Genomic DNA, 16,821 nt, shown 5'->3' on the forward strand with positions numbered 1-16,821 from the left:
AAATAATTCAATCTGGAACCCCTTTCAGAAACCTCTGGGCTGCCTTTTGTCTCTATGGATGAGGAACATAACCCAAACCAAGGACTTCTGAGTCCCCCCAAGCTACCCGTTCTTAACTTCACCACATAAAAGATGCTTCCATCCTGCTGCCAAAGCTAACCACAAACACCATTTCCAGTGATGGAAGTGTGCCAACCCCATGCGACAGAGGAGGAGATCTCCCTCCCATACAAAGCAGAGATGGATGACATGAACATCTTCTGGAGAATTACCAGATTTTTTTGAACATCTCCTAAACAGACCTTGCCCAGTGCAGCACTCTCATTTCTTGGAACCTTACTAGGATTTTCTCAGTGAGAAAATGAACAGGGATGGACAAACAGTTTGGAGAAGCACGAAACTCACACTAATAACCTTTATGGACAACCTGGACTGGCAAAGCATTTGGGATATATTTGAGACACAACTTTATTTTTTGCAGAGCAGTAACGAGATTGAAAAAGTTTGTTCCTGGCTAGATTGATCTCCTTAAGCACAGCCATTTTCCAGAACTCCCAGAATTCTCAGCCAGCACGGCCAAAGGATGCCCGACTGCGGAAGGTTGTATTAGCTATGAAGTCATCAACAGAAGGTTTCTCCACCATCTTCCAGAAGCATTCAGACGTTCCTGCCTGATTGGCTTTCAGATGAGAATCATCCATCCATCCATCCTCTATCATCCATCCTTCCATCCATATCTGTCTGTCATCCATCCAATAATATCCATCCATCCATCCATCCATCCATCCATCCATCCATCCATCCATCCATCCATCCATCCATCCATCCTCCCACCTACTTACCTACATGTATGCCACCTCAGCTAAAGGGCGATCATTGGGAGTCTGCATGTTCAGCTTTGTTTCTGGTTAATATTCTAACTACCCTCAGATGTGGGAGCAGAACAGAGTAGCAAACAAAGCTTCGAGCTGGTCAGACCCAGATGTCCAGTTCACCAATGACCAGCCCAGGACTTGGGTGGAACATCACAGTAGGACAAGAATGCAACTGCCCAATCTCCTCCAGGGGCAGCTGAGCTTCAAAAGCACTCTGTCTCTGACAGGAAGCCATCATGACAAGCAGCCATTGCCATGTATACTATGATAGCAAGACCATCATAATGGAAAATCAGCAGCCTTTATTTTATGTGTTTTATTTTTATATGTAATGTTTTTACTGTCCATAACACCAAAGGCACAATGTCTAAAAGTAATGTGTACATTAAAAGGTCATTCATTAATACATCTGTATTTTAAATCTTACTTTTCCTCTGAACATACTTAGTTAATTTTGCAGTATTTACAGGTGAAACTCGAAAAATTAGAATATCGTGCAAATGTTCATTTATATCAGTAAGGCAACTCAAAAGGTGAAACCAATATATGAGATAGACGCATTACATGCAAAGCGAGATATGTCAAGCCTTACTTTGGTATAATTGGGATGATTATGGCGTACAGCTTATGAAAACCCCAACTTCACAATCTCAGAAAATTAGAATATTACATGACATCAATAACACAAGGATTGGAAATAGAACAATATCGGACCTCTGCAAAGTATAAGCATGCATATGTACTCAGTACTTGGTTTGGGCCCCTTCTGCAGCAATGACTGCCGCAATGCGGCGTGGCATGGATGCTATCAGCCTGTGGCACTGCTGAGGTGTTATGGAAGACCGGGATGGTTCAATAGCGGCCTTCAGCTCCGCTGCATTGTTCGGTCTCATGTCCCTCATCTTTCTCTTGGCAATGCCCCATAGATTCTCTATGGGGTTCAGGTCAGGCGAGTTTGCTGGCCAATCAAGCACAGTAATCCCATGGTCATTGAACCAGGTTTTGGTACTTTTGGCAGTGTGGGCAGGTGCCAAGTCCTGCTGGAAAATGAAGTCAGCGTCCCCATAAAGCTCGTCTGCGGAAGGAAGCATGAAGTGCTCCAAAACCTCCTGGTAGACGGCTGCGTTGACCCTGGACTTAATGAAGCACAGTGGACCAACACCAGCAGATGACATGGCTCTCCAGATCAACAGAGACTGTGGAAACTTCACACTGGACTTCAAGCATCGTGCATTGTGTGCCTCTCCATTCTTCCTCCAGACTCTGGGTCCTTGGTTCCCAAATGAGGTGCAAAAGTTGCTCTCATCAGAAAAGAGGACTTTGGACCACTGGGCAACAGACCAGTTTTTTTCTGTAGCCCAGGTAAGACGCTTCTGCCGTTGTTTGTTGTTCAGGAGTGGCTTGACAAGAGGAATACGACATTTGAAACCCATGTCCAGGATCCGTCTGTGTGTGGTGGCTCTTGATGCACTAACTCCAGCCTCAGGCCACTCCTTGTGAAAGTCCCCAACACTTTTGAATGGCCTTTTCCTGACAGTCCTCTCCAGGCTGCGGTCATCCCTGCTGCTGGTGCACCTTTTTCTACCACACTTTTCCCTCCCACACAACCTTCTATTGATGTGCTTTGATACAGCACTTTGGGAACATCCAACTTCTTTTGCAATTACCTTTGGGGGCTTTCCCTCCTTATGGAGGGTGTCAGTGATGGTTTTCTGCACAACTGCCAGGTCAGCAGCCTTTCCCATGCTTGTGATTCCTACTGAACCAGCCTGAGAGACCATTAAAGGCTCAGGAACCCTTTGCAGGTGTTATGGATTCATTAGCTGATTAGAGTGGGACATTTTGAGCCTGGAATATTGAACCTTTTCACACTATTCTAATTTTCTGAGATTGTGAATTTGGGGTTTTCATAAGCTGTACGCCATAATCATCCCAATTATACCAAAGTAAGGCTTGACATATCTCGCTTTGCATGTATTGCATCTATCTCATATACTGGTTTCACCTTTTGAGTTGTCTTACTGACATAAATGAACATTTGCACGATATTCTAATTTTTCGAGTTTCACCTGTATATCCTGCCTATGACCCAACATTTCTTAACAAGGTTTATTTTTAAAGACAAAGAAGATAATCCAAAATCCAAGAGTTGCTAAAAGAGTTCTACAGTACTGGAACTGCCTGGAGGGGAAAGGCTCTTCTGACAGGCTCTGAGGCCAATATTTCTGCAAGGACTTCTGCCCAATGAATTGTGTTGCAAGCCTGCAGCCACTTGTCTAAAGAAGAGATCTATTCAGATGCCAAATTCTTGACCTCTTGCAAGATTTCAGCTGGTTTTGGTTGTGGGGAGAGGTTGCTCTCTAGGTCCCTCTTATGTGGGGTGCCATCTCTCCCCTCCTGTAGGTAGGTAGGTAGGTAGGTAGGCAGGCAGGGAGGCAGGCAGGCAGGGAGGCAGGCAGGGATCTGCCTGCCTTCCTGCCTACCTGCAGTCTACCTGCAATCAACAAGCAGTCTGACTCCCACCTGAAGGTGCCAGTGGGGAGGAGGGAGGCTGAAGGCCCTGGATCCACCAGCAAACGGTCACAGCCGAGGCAACTCAGTGGTGACATTCTTAACTAGCAACCAAGCCATCAAGCCACACATTTTAATCCTCGCTTAACACAAAGGGGCATTCAGTGAACAGTTTAATGCCATACTTCACAGTAATTTTAAACAGCACTGACTATTTAAAGCTTTATAGCCAGGGAGGAAAAATTCTCTTTTGAGGGGTCCAAAGCATATCTATGGAGGTCACAAGCATATCTATGGAGGCACTGACATGGATTTTCTAGCTCTTGGGGCCACGCAGGATGCTACGTAAAATATTATCCCTTCCGATGCTTTTCTTCAGCAAGTTCTGAAGGAAGGTCCATTTGAGTGTGTGGGTTTGTACGTTTGGGCAGTCAACAGGCTGCTTAATCCTTTCCCCAAATCCCAAGTAATCCTGGTACCCCCACCCCACCCTAGTAGACCTCTACCTGACCAAATAGAAAGACCATCTACTTCAGATGGAAATGAAGAAACAGCACTCTTGGTTTGGACATTTAGGGGCATATTTGCAGCCCGACCAAAGTGTGAGCTTGCTCCCAGGATGGGTTTCCACTTCCCAGTCAAAGACCTGGAACTGAAATAGGCTGAATGGCTGAGAGGTTTCCAAAAGGGCTTCCTGAATCACGGGCATATGGCTGATATAACAAGATATTCCTTTGCAGCTGGGCGGGATTGTGGAGGCTACTTGGTTGGAAGATAAGGCAGCACCTGGAGAATTGCTCTAATTAAAATGAGCAATTAAATGGAAAAAATTGAACTTATCTCTGTATTGTCCTGGCTGGTTATAGAACAATGTAGAGCTAATTAGAATGAGAAAAGGGCAAAGAGAAAAACATTAGGAAAAAATAAACTGTTTTAGGTTAAAGATATTCAGGTTTGTACAACTGCTATTGTTTTACAACTATTCCCACATCGTCAAAGGCGATGGCTTGATTTTAAAGCAGAGCATATTTTGGTCACTGTAAAAGTACTTTGCTATGTATTGATGCTAAGCCTTTCTTTTTCTTGATATTTTGTCATCTTGCAAAATTTTAGATTTAATTTTTGAAACTAAATGGTTTCTGAAGCTACAGCTGAGGACTGAAAGTCCTAGGTAAAGTGGCCTGTCTCTTTGTCTGCCCAGGAAACGGCTCTAGGACAGTGTTTCTCAACCCTGGGAACTTTTAAGATGTATGAACATCAACTCCCAGAATTCCTGGCTGGGGAATTCTGGGAGTTGAAGTCTGCACATCTTAAAGTTCCCAAGGTTGAGAAACACTGCTCTAGGAGGTACTGTAGACAAAAGGACACTGCTTAACTATGTTAAAAGAGTAAAACTACTCATGTTGAATGGAAACTGGGAGGGGCAAGGTTTTTGGTGGTTAAGGGTTGTACTTAGGCTTTGAGGGGGGAGAGGCCACTTGACCATGGCTGAATTTGGGGGGACTTGGGGCCTCCACACTTTTTAACTGTGATGTACCGATGTTAAGGTTATGGTACAGCTCTATTCTGTTTCACGCTTCAATGTGGAATCTGAACTTTAGGCAAAGGAGCTGTTGGGGGCTTTGCCACTGAGTCTTACTGCTTTGACCTTGCAGAGAGACAAGTAAATTTATTGTAACTGGAACGTTCCTCTCTGTTATGACCTCAGTTTTCTTTTTATCTCTTTGTAAGATAAACTTACTCTTTCCTGAATTTTCTTAACTTCTCCCAATCTTTCTTTGTGCTTTTGAATTATTTCAATGTTGACAAAACTTCTCACGGGGCTGAAAATATCTGCAATCCTAAACTATCATTGGAGGGGTGTGTGTGTGTGTATATCTTTTTCCCCCATGCACGGGGTATTTAAAATCCTTAAGTTAGTTATACTAGAGATGTGGCCAGATCAGAAAAATAAGACTAAACCTAATTTATTTATTTACAGGACTTATACGGCTGCCTACCCCATACGGTGACTCTAGCGGCTCACAACAATCCATAAACCATAGTTAAAAACCAAGGCACCCCCCAAGCCCCCACCAGAACACACATCCTCACAGCTCAACCCGCATCCCAGCCCAATGCTTGGGGGAAGAGCCGGGTCTAAATCTAATCTTCCTTGTCACTTACTAAGCACTGATTAATGAATGTAACTAACATGATTACGTTATTAGGCAACGTAAATCCACTGTAGCGAACTAAGATTAACGGCAATAAAGAGCCGCTTCCCCGTCTCCTCCTCTCCTCCTGACTGCGCCCCCTCCCCAAAGGGCCTTTCCCCGCTCTTGCAGGTAGAAGCTAAACACACGGACATGCCTTGCCTGATCTGGCACTGATGTTCCCAGAAGCGGATCGCAGGTCCCCAGCACTTTTTTAGTGCAATCGTTCATCAAGTCTCCTGCGGAGGCAGGGCTGGCTAAAGAATGCAGCAAGCAGGGAGCAGCAATTAACCGGCAGCCTCCTTGGTCAGGAGAGCGCCCGGCAGTGGCTGGTTCAGGCCAGGATGCTGCGGGAGCCCTGACCTGGTGCTTGAAGGCGTGGGGGGGGGGGCGGAAGCCGGAGGGGACGAGACAAGCTGCAGCCAGACCCTAGCGAGCGGGAGCTGCCGTCTGCCCAAAGGACAGCTCGAGATGCGTCTCTGGGCAGGCTGACACTCCGGTTCGAGGAGAAGGTCTGAGGCAACCTCCGGAGGCCGCAGCCGGGGTACGCTGGTGCCCCGGGCACAGCCCTAGCTGGAGAGAAAGCATCTGGCGACGGTTAACTCATGCCCTCGTTACTGCCAGGAGACGACTTGGAAAGTGCAACTGGTGCCAAGCGCTGCGGGGTGAAAGGCACTTCAGCCGTATTGCGCCTGCAAAGCTGGGCAGGCTCTGGCGCTTCCAGATACGGTTCCAAGTGTTGGCTTTCATCTACGTGACTTCCCAGGCACTTGTAGAACTGCCTTTTCCCGGGAGAACCATTCCATCCAGTGGGTTCATCCTGGCAGCAGATCTTCACTATCCCCGGTATATGAGAGTGCTGGGGCGGATGTTTTATGGTCCCCCGCTTACGGAACAGCCTCCCCGTGGAGATGAGACTGCTACAGCTTTGGCATCAATCTGCAAAGCAGCTAGAGCCGAGGTATTTTGGAAGGACCGGGAGCTACTGCCAATAAGTATTGACGGGCACCTTTGGTTATGGGATTGGATAATGATATGGATTCGTTTTTACTTGATTGTGCATGCACCTTTTTTTTATGTAACCATGTATTGATTATTTTATTGTGAACGGAGCCCGGCTCCAGGCAGGCCGACCTCATCAAACAAGAAGAGCCCCTCTTCTGAGGCGGCTGGGTTGTTTGTAACAGAAGGGCTGGCCGCCACCTTTAAAGCCCTTTGTAGCACAACGCTGGGATGTGTAAGGCAACAACCTGACACCACTGACTCTGTGCACGCAGTCAGGCCATGTAGAGAGCGCCTCTCACAGATGTGGGGAGGGGGCGCCAGGCAACAGGCCCTCTCGGGGTGGCCCTCTTTTTATGGAAGACTCCTCTTCCCCACGGAGGTACCGATGGCCCCTACTTTACAAGTATTTCTAAAACAGGCCAAAACAGCAGCAAGTTAAACAAACAGTGCTTTTGTACTAGTTAAAATGTTGATTTCTACTATTTGTATGCTCTGAATGCGTATTTTGGTTGTATCCTGCCCAGAGTCCACTAGGATTGGGTCAGGCTATAAACACCGTATGAATAAATAATTATTTTCTTTCATTGTTTTTTCTCAAGATTCAGTGGTGTATATATTTAATGACGATGATGGTGGTTTGTGTGTGTGCATGTGTGCGCTGGGTGTGCCATTCCAAGGGAAAGGGGATCGAAAATTTGTTTTAGTCTCTCCTTCTGAACCAAGAGACCGAAACCTGGATCCTGGTGACTGAAGGGCTGGGACTGCGGCCTTTACCTGCTGATGCTAAACGTCAGGCCCATTTGCAATAAGACCTTGCTTGTCCATGGCTGAATAGCGGACGAGTGAGCAGACCTGGGCGTTTTACTGAACTCCGGCAAGGCAGGGAGCAAGATGTTGCCGCTGAAAATCTGCTCTCTTGGATTTGGCATCCTTTATCAGCCTCAACGCCAAGGCCAGAGCCGAAGAGTGGCACTGATGTGCAGAGAAACCTTATCTATGACCAAGCTCCCTGCTGCCCAGTTGGGCCACAGGAACAAGATGGGGACCCTACTGGAGTACCAGCTGACTTCTGCCCAGTGGGATCTCTGCCCAAACTGCTGGACACAATCACGTGGCTGGTGCTGGAGTCTCCATACTTGGTGGTGCTGGGTAATTCAATTTCCATATCCCGGTCTAGGTCTGAGCGAGCTAAGGATTTCATGGTCTCCATGGCCAACATAAAGCCAGGTAATCTCTGGTCCCGCACACCCAGGCAGTTGTAAGTTGGACCTTGTCTTCTGTCTTGGAGCAGTGGTGTGATGCTCACTGTGGTCAGATCGTTCAGATAATACCGACTGCCACCTGGAACTTTGCTAGGAGCACAGACCAATTCAGATGGTCCGCCCCAAGTGTCTCACAGATCCAGATGGATTTTGGTGGGGAATTTCACAGCAATTTAGTAGTAGCTCTACTGACTGCCTCCTTAGCCACTGGCCATAGGAGGTAGCCCAGGCTCTCAAGGGGATTGCTCCTGAGAGGCTTCTTTCTGGGCACCGATCTTGGATGGCTTTTTGGTCTACCTTCTCCCTGCTGCACAATATTTACATGAAGCCACTGGGAAATGCCATCCATTAGTTCAAGGTGTAGTACCATATGCTGATGATATCCAGCTATTCACTGCCACCATAAGCTGTGCTGGTGATGTGTAGAACCTTATCCTGGTAACAGGAGGCTCTAGAACAGGCTGAAACTGGAACTACTGTCTTATCTCTGAGACTGACAGTCACCTCCAGGGTTGTCTCTTGATGGGACAGAGCACTGTCCTCGAGGGAGGAGATCTGCCACTTGTCAATCCTTCTAGACTCTTAGCTACTTCTGGATTGAAAGGTGGATGCCCTGGCCGGGAGGGCTTTTGCTCCGCTCTGGCTGGCGTATCAGTTGTAGCCTTACCTGGAGTGTGAGGATCTGACAGTGTGACTCATGTCATTCGACTACTGCAATGTGCCCTGCGTGCCTTTGAAGGCCATCTAGAAACTACAGTTGGCTTGAAATGCAATGGTCCATTTCCTGGCAGGAGTTACACGCCAGGACGCTCCGTTGGGTGTCAATAAGTTTCCAGGTGCAATTCAAAATGCTGGTTTTGACCTATAAAGCCCTTTATCTCTTGGTGCCCAGGAACCTGCAGGATTACCTTCTTCAACCAGAACTGGCCCGGGTACGTTCATCCTGGGAGAAGCTCTGGTTGTACCGCACTCATAAAGGGAGGGAAGTTCAGGCCAGCCTGACGGAAGAGTTTCCCTTCAGAAGTGACCCTGCCTCCTCTGGTACAGTTTTCTGGTAGTTATCTAAGACGGAGCTCCCCCAGAAAGCATTTAGTGGCTAGTATGTTGCTATCTTTTATTATTTATTACTCGTTATTTGGTTATGAATTGTTCTATGAATATTATCCCTAGTTGATTGTTTTATCATTACATTGGTTATTTATGTTATTACCACAAGTGTTATAAATTTGTGATTGTAACTTACCATGGATTTTTAAGTGCTGATTTATGACTGTATATTGCTAGGGGTTTGGGGTAGATTCAGCAGTATTCAAATGAAATATATAAATAACACAGAGTCCTCAATGGATGAGGATGATGGTGACTATCACATTTTAAAAGCTTACGTTTTATCTATTTCACTGGGGGCAATTGAAGTCACCAAACAGAAAACATCTGCAATATTTAAAACAGTCCCCAAAGCCCAGATTCCCCCCCCCCCAAAAAAGGGCCACAGCATCTGTAAGAACACTGTGGGCTGCTCCTGGAAGAGGAGCATCCCCTTCTTGGGCCAAGGCGGTGAGCAACTTTGCACATGATACAAAGTCCTTCAGGTTGAGGAAAAGCAGACCATAACAAAACCCCCGATGAGCTCTCAAAATTGGGCAAATGGAAGACCACATGCAGAATGTGAGTTGGAGGTGAGGGATGAAATGTCAGTAAGGCACTTACGTATTCTCCATCAATCGCATCTCTCATGAGTATAAAATCTGGTCAACTGGAGTTAATGTTTCCAGACAAGCAGGGGTTTGGCCTTCTCAAAATTCTCACCGTGCCTGAATATACTGTTTCCAGCTTTCAGCAGGACCAGTAGCTCATAACACTCAATGCTAAGTTTAAGAACTGTGTTTTACGAGAGCAGATGTTTTTCTTGTTATGAATGCTCCTAGGTCACCCAAGGAACAGAAGGGGAGCTTTGCGTCTCGGGCACGGCACAGCTTCCTTCAGAAACAGCTCCTCTGCACCGAGACCCAAAGCCCTTGTAGATGTTCTGGCTGGCGGGGGGTGCAGAGAATGTCCCACCAGCATAACGGCTAGGAGGGGGCCTGTTAAAGTGTCAGTCTACTGGAAGTGCTACAGTCTCCAGGGCTCACTTGCTTTCTGAAGCAAAACAAAGAGCTCTTACTTAAAACAAATACCGCTATTTTAAGTCTGCATCAGGACCATCCCTGAGTTCTGCCCCTCTTCACCACCGCCACATCCTCTGTTTCCCAGACGTACTCAGGAGGAGAGAAGCAAGATCCGGAAAGCGAATGACCCGCTTCTCCCCCTCTCACGCGCCTTGCAGCATTCTTTGTGCAGCATCAGAATTACTCAGGACCTGCTCGTTGCGCTGCTTGTTTCAAGACCATATTAGAAGCTACTACAGAAACAGTGTGTAAGGTGGATTTAACATACATACCCGTCATGCTATTCCATTTGGGGGTAAGCTATGTTATGCAGAGTGCAGGAAAGCAGCAAGAAACAATAAGCACAAGAAACGGCATGTGATAAGAAAAAGAAACGGAACTATATCTAGCCTATGCCAACCCCGCTCACGACATCTCTCCTTGGTTTTCTGTCCTTGCAAACCTCCTCACTTCTACCACATCCATTCACTGTTTCATACGCCTCATTCTGTTCTTTAAACTTCTCACTTTATTCTTTCTGAGGACCTCCACCACATCCAACCACACGTTTCTCGGTCTTCCCCTTCCTCTCAACCTATTCCTTTTTCCTTCTTAGTTTTGCAACCGGATCCTCATTCATTCTCTCCCTAAGAGCAGAGCACCCCACCCATTCTCACAGGAGGTCGCTCTCTTTTGGATTCAGACCACATTCACTCAGCACCCATCGGTCTTGACCCCACCTTTTGTTTCAACGCGCAAACTATTCTATTACAGCATTCACGTCCATTAGCTGTATCATAGGCTTTCTCTAAATCAACCAACCCTTTCTCGCTTTCCTACATTTCTCCACGACCTGTCGAAGAGCGAACACCTGGTCTGCAGGCCCTCTGCCTAGCATGCAGCCACACTGCACTTCTTACCTTCTGGTCACTGTCGCCTTTTGCATGCTTTCAATCAGAAATCTGCCAGATATCTTCCCTCGGCAAACTAATCCCCCTGTGAGTTTTGTATTCGCTCTTGCTACTTTTCCTCTGCATACGGAAACAGGAACAGCCTTCTTCCGATAATCAGCCACAGGTGCAGCCCCGCAAACACATTAAGCAAGTTGTACAACTGTTCTGCAAGCAAGCCACATTCATACTGTAACCTTTCTCTAGCTACACCATCTACACCTGCAGCCTAACCATTTTCCATCATTCTCACAGCGGGCTTTGGAGACAGCCCGGAAGGGACAGTTGCTGCAAAACGGGGCAACCCGACTCCAGGCAGGCCGACCTCATCAAACAAGAAGAGCCCCTCTTCTGAGGCGGCTGGGTTGTTTGTAACAGAAGGGCTGGCCGCCACCTTTAAAGCCCTTTGTAGCACAACGCTGGGATGTGTAAGGCAACAACCTGACACCACTGACTCTGTGCACGCAGTCAGGCCATGTAGAGAGCGCCTCTCACAGATGTGGGGAGGGGGCGCCAGGCAACAGGCCCTCTCGGGGTGGCCCTCTTTTTATGGAAGACTCCTCTTCCCCACGGAGGTACTGATGGCCCCTACTTTACAAGTATTTCTAAAACAGGCCAAAACAGCAGCAAGTTAAACAAACAGTGCTTTTGTACTAGTTTTTTAAATGTTGATTTCTACTATTTGTATGCTCTGAATGCGTATTTTGGTTGTATCCTGCCCAGAGTCCACTAGGATTGGGTCAGGCTATAAACACTGTATAAATAAATAATTATTTTCTTTCATCATTTTTTCCTTAGATACTAACATTTAGAGTATTTCATTTTGGCTCTACTCTTCAACATATCACATTCATTCCCACAAAAAAAAAATCTCTTCATATGCTTTTCAGCATTCTTTCAAAGTTGAGTTTTATCTCTTTTATTTGTAATTCCATTGGCTCTCTGAAGACTTCTTGTTTAGTTCTCTTCACCCAGTTCCACAATAATTTTTTATTTCCATCAGAACTCTTCTGCATTTTCTCTGCATCTTTTAATCTCAACCATTCCTTACTCTTTTTGACTACACTCTTCTCAATGTTCTTTTGCCTCTGTATTCACCTTACACAGTATCTTTCTCATGTCTTCATTTTTGGCTGCACTCATTCTCTTAAATGCATTTCTCCCTCATCTACATCCTTTCTCATTTCATCATTCCACCAAGCATCCTTTTACATACTTCCCATGAGTGAATTCCAGATATTGCTGTGTCACTTGGAAACATAATTCTTTTCACTCTGTACTAAACTGCTTGCACATTCTCTTTCCTTAGGCCCGGTTCCTATTAATTCTGACAGGAGATTAATAATTCTTCTACATATAGGACCCACAATGTCTCTTTCTGCAAGCACTGTAGTTTCACTCTTGTTTGTTTCACTTATTTCCTTTCCTTCTATATCCATTTTTTCTCAATATCTACAGGTAGTTAAGAATACCCGGGTTACAGATGACCCATAGTTAAGAATGGAGCCTATTGTAGCAAAATTCAAGTTAAGTACACAATGATTTGAGTTAAATGCACAACGGTTTGAGTTCATTACACAATGCTACTTACACAGTATTATACAATAATACTGTTCTGGCTTACATACAAGTTCAACTTAAGGACAAAGCTCGGGAACGGAACTCGTTCTTAAACTGGGGACTAACTGTACTTCTGAACTACCAAAAATCGGTCAGTTCTCTATTCAGAGCCACTCATCGCCAGTGTATCCTTCACCTCCCTGTTGGACTACTGCAATGTGCTCTGCATAGGGCTGCCCTTGAAGGAGGTTCAGCTGGTCCAAATGCAGTGGTACGTGCAGTATAGGGTGTCCTCCATGCAAATTACTGCTGCATGAGCTGCACTGTTCCCAGTAGGCTTGCAGGTGCAATTCAAGGTGCTGGTTGTCCCCTTTAAAGCCCTACCTGGCATGGGGCCAGGTTACTTGCAGGACCACCTCTCCCTGATGGCTTCTGTCCATCGCACAAGATCGGGCAGGGCAGTCATGCTCCAGGTCCCATTGGTGAAGTAGTGTGACTTGGTAGACCTAGAAAGCTTGTCTTCTCTGTCATGGCACCTGCCTTGTGAACCAGCCTCCCCCTGACATATGAACAGCCCTGCTCTGGCCTTCTAGAAGCCTGTGAAGAGCTGGATCTTCTGCCAGGCACTGGGGCCAGGATGATAATGAAGCTCTGGTGTGGGTGTGGCCATGCTGACATGTTAGTAATGACATTTTCAGGAGCTTCAAATTACATTTTAATTGAGTTGTAAATTTTGGATGATGTTTGCTGCTCAAACTTCTTTTAGTAGATGCGTGACCATATGAATTTGTTTAATAAACGAATAATCCTCTCAATCTTTCATTGTAAACAATCATATTTTTAGATTTCTACCACTTCTTTGCCAGTGTACATACAAATACGCTGATGTATTCAAAACCGACATTTTTCTAAGGGTCCCTGAATGGCCCACTCATTTTTTCTATACTATCTTGTCTCATTCCCACCTATCCGCTAAGGTCACTTGGCAGAATATTTTTCCTTCTGAATTATTATCCTCATTCAGAGCATTGCACAATTTTCCCCACTTGCTAGCAGGAAGGACAGGATCAGTCACTTCTTGCATATTTGGGTCACCAAAGCCCCATTTTATCCTACACATGTTCACACTGTTCAACAGAAGCCAGGATCTCTCGTGTACACTATCTTTCAAGCCAACATACTTTGGCCTGCATCAACCAACTAGTAGATATAGGCAGCATACTAACATGCACACAAGATGCAAGATTTGCAAATAAATAAATAAATAAATAAATAAATAAATAAATAAATAAATAAAAAATTCAAATGCAATGACCAGAGTTGAAACTTATGGAGATATGCAGTCAGGCAAATGGACAATGTTAAATTCTAAATATGCATACTGAAAAGGTAATTTTTCGTTTTAAACCTTGAAACTTGAGAAAATGAGTGAAAATGTTTTTTCCCAGAATATTTTTGTACTATCATGCTTAATACTACACTCATTCATTGCAAATCTCAACCATAAATTAGCCACGCCAAGCAATTCTTAGCAGAATGGACTACAACTTCAGGAGGCATCATGAAGCAGAGATGGCTTTCTTTCCCTGTGCTCCTTTTTCAGGTCTTTTGGAGAAGATGACAGTACAAGTGAGGCGGCATCTCGAGTCAGGGGAAGTCAAGACACACTTTCTAGATGAATAATTTTTGTCCTGCTCCATTCCCCAATGCACCAAATCACACACATTGGCCTGTTTTTGAAACACCTTTCCAGGGAGCTGTCCTTGTTTCGTATTTTGTACCAGCCTTGCTGTTCCTCACAGCTGAAAGATGGAGACAGCCATGCTGAAATCATCAGCAACTCAGGCTGATGGGAATTCTGGATCCTTCCCCCCACCCCTGGGGAGTCAGTGGAAGGAAAGTGAGAAAGTAACAAGAGCCACAAGCAATTTGTGTCTGCGGTGCCTGATGTTCATGTCACACTTCAGTGCTGGGAGCCAAAAATACTGCTTTGGAGGTGACATTTGCAGTTGGCTCATTACTCTTTTCCAAAGAGCTGGCATCAAAGAGACAGCTTCAAACGCCAGGCTCACGTGCACAGATGCAGGAGCTAATTAGCCACTAAGCTGGGAGTCGGAGCTACTGGGAAGAACCCAGCCGCCTCCACGCTCTCGCTGGCTCCGCACAGGAGAGGGAAAGATTTACGAAGCGTGGACGGACCAAGCCCTTCTCTCAGAGGACAACTTTTCCAGGAACAGTGGAAGGGCGAGCTTGGAGGAAATCCTACCTTCGTGCTCCTTCTCGGAGGTTCCCACTTTCTTGATTTTCTTTGGGGACTTCATGAAGAGCGGAAAGATTGTGCGAAGGCCAAGAATGTCGACAAACTTGTGGCAGTTGTCGGCCCCCTCCGGCCCAATCATGGCATGGTCCAACACCTTCAGGGCACTGCTCCGGGAGATCTTCTTCTCTCTGCAGAAAGGAAGATGTTTGCGCATGAGCTGGGCTTTGCTGCAGGAGCCTTCTCTGCCAGCTGGAGGAGGAGGTGGTGACCCAGAAAGGGGAACTGAGGCACAACTCAGATTCAGTCTTCAGATGAGAGAAACTGAGCTCCCTGCCTTTTGAGTCAGTTATTTAAAGTTCCCTTTCTCTAGCACTAAGTGTCAAACAGTTCACGGGTATTGTGAACTTCAGCACAGAAAAGCTTTGGAGGACGCTTTCAGTTTGCTAATCGTGTGATTCTGTTTATCAGGTTGGCTACCACAGGCCTGCTCCCATTTTACAGAACGGCAAGGGACAGATGGCAAGGCCTTGTCAACCAGTAATTGGAGACATTTAATTTATTAGAAGGGATTACTGAATTCTGAGACAAAAAAAGTCCATTAGTTTTTATAAACACCCATTATTGATAAATCAATCTGATAGGCAAATTATAAAGGCTGAATGGAATAAGAAATCAGAGATCCTTATTTTGTCTGAACAATGGGAACTGTTTTAACATCAGGATCAAAACTTTCAGTAGATCTTAGATTACAGCTTATTCAGCAACAACAAAAATTGGAGCTCATTTTGTTTGTACAGAAGGGAATGAGTAAATCATCTTGCCTAAAACCTCTTTGTACCTAAATCTTTAGGGTTCATATTATGTGTGTTCTATTCATACTTGTAATGTGTTTAACGTATGGTATTTTATTTACCTTTTCAGTCCCCTAAGCGGGATCCCCTTGAGGGACTCGGTTATAATTAAGTCTCCTTTAGAGTTGTTTCCTGCTTTTCCCTCAACTGAACTGGTGTGTCAAGAGAACATATAGTCGTTTCCAGGGGGAGTGGCATTTTTTTATTGCTTCTAATTCCTTGCTGGGCACAGCCACGCATCTTGCTGTGCAGCACTCTGCAAATATTGTAAAACGGGTAAGCCAGCCAGCCAGCCAACCAGGAACGGAGGTGGGTTAGAGTTCCTCTTGGTTCAAGGCAACCTGTCTGCCTGGAGGGCCTCAGTGGGCATGGCTGTCTCGGGGCTTGAGCTGGGCTTCTTTTGGTGCTCTAGATGGATCTGAAAGGTCCATCTCCAAGAGGGGCCCAGCGGTCAAATGCGCCTGCCCACCTTCAGAAAAATTCCTGACGTTAATCGCCAGTTACTGTTGTGTTTTTCTACTTGAGAAAAAACACACCTTTACCTGCTATGCTTGCTTATGGACCTTCAGCATGCAGGGCCCTGGTTTCCCCTCCTAGCAAGAGATGCAATGAATGCCTCACAAGAGAAAAACGCTCCCTCCTCGGAGCCCTATTGATCCACGAATAATGTTTCATGTCTCTTGCTATGACAGCTACAGGTGTGTGCAGAAGCGGCGAAGAGATGAACGGAAGAAAGAGTGGTCCTGAAGCTCGCCATCAACAAGATCCCATGTCCGTTTTCATAAAAGGAAACAGCAGACCTTTGGCCAGGATGGAGCTGAACAGTTCAGTTCAAAGAGGGAGAACTGGGCTCAATCGTAAGCCAGCCCTGCCGGACCAGATCACGGGGGGCACCAGCTTGCTACTTACAGCAACAATGGGTGCTTCTGGGAAGCTCACAAGCTGTCAGCCCTCTGAGGTAGGCCAGGCCGTAGAACAAATAATGCAAGCCCTGCTGGAACTCTACTGTTGTTGGGCAGAGTAAAAGAATCTTGAAAGTCGGCCCCCGCTTATACCAAACAGAACCAAGGCACGGACTCTTTCTCACACCCTCTCCATTCCCAGGACTATGTTGTCAGTTATTTTCTCTTAATGATTCTTGCATTCCTTCGTCAAGGCTACTTCCAAAATCCTCTACCCTAGCAGGGCAGGGCAGGTGGACCAGA

The 16,821-nt window shown here is 45.9% G+C and overlaps 1 protein-coding gene across 1 annotated transcript in view; it reads right to left on the minus strand.

The window, feature by feature from the left end:
* Positions 1-16,821, minus strand: part of CTNNBL1 (catenin beta like 1) — an 85,602-nt gene that overhangs the window by 22,719 nt on the left and 46,062 nt on the right. Inside the window, exon 11 of the mRNA XM_088154147.1 lies at positions 14,772-14,953. Coding sequence (XP_088010273.1) covers positions 14,772-14,953 — 182 coding nt within the window. The remainder of the gene's footprint in view (positions 1-14,771; positions 14,954-16,821) is intronic.

This window comes from Python bivittatus, unplaced genomic scaffold (genome assembly GCF_059951505.1).
Source record: "Python bivittatus isolate LINGU-HERP-01145 unplaced genomic scaffold, Pbiv_v1 ctg000700_np1212, whole genome shotgun sequence".
NCBI lineage: Eukaryota > Metazoa > Chordata > Lepidosauria > Squamata > Pythonidae > Python > Python bivittatus.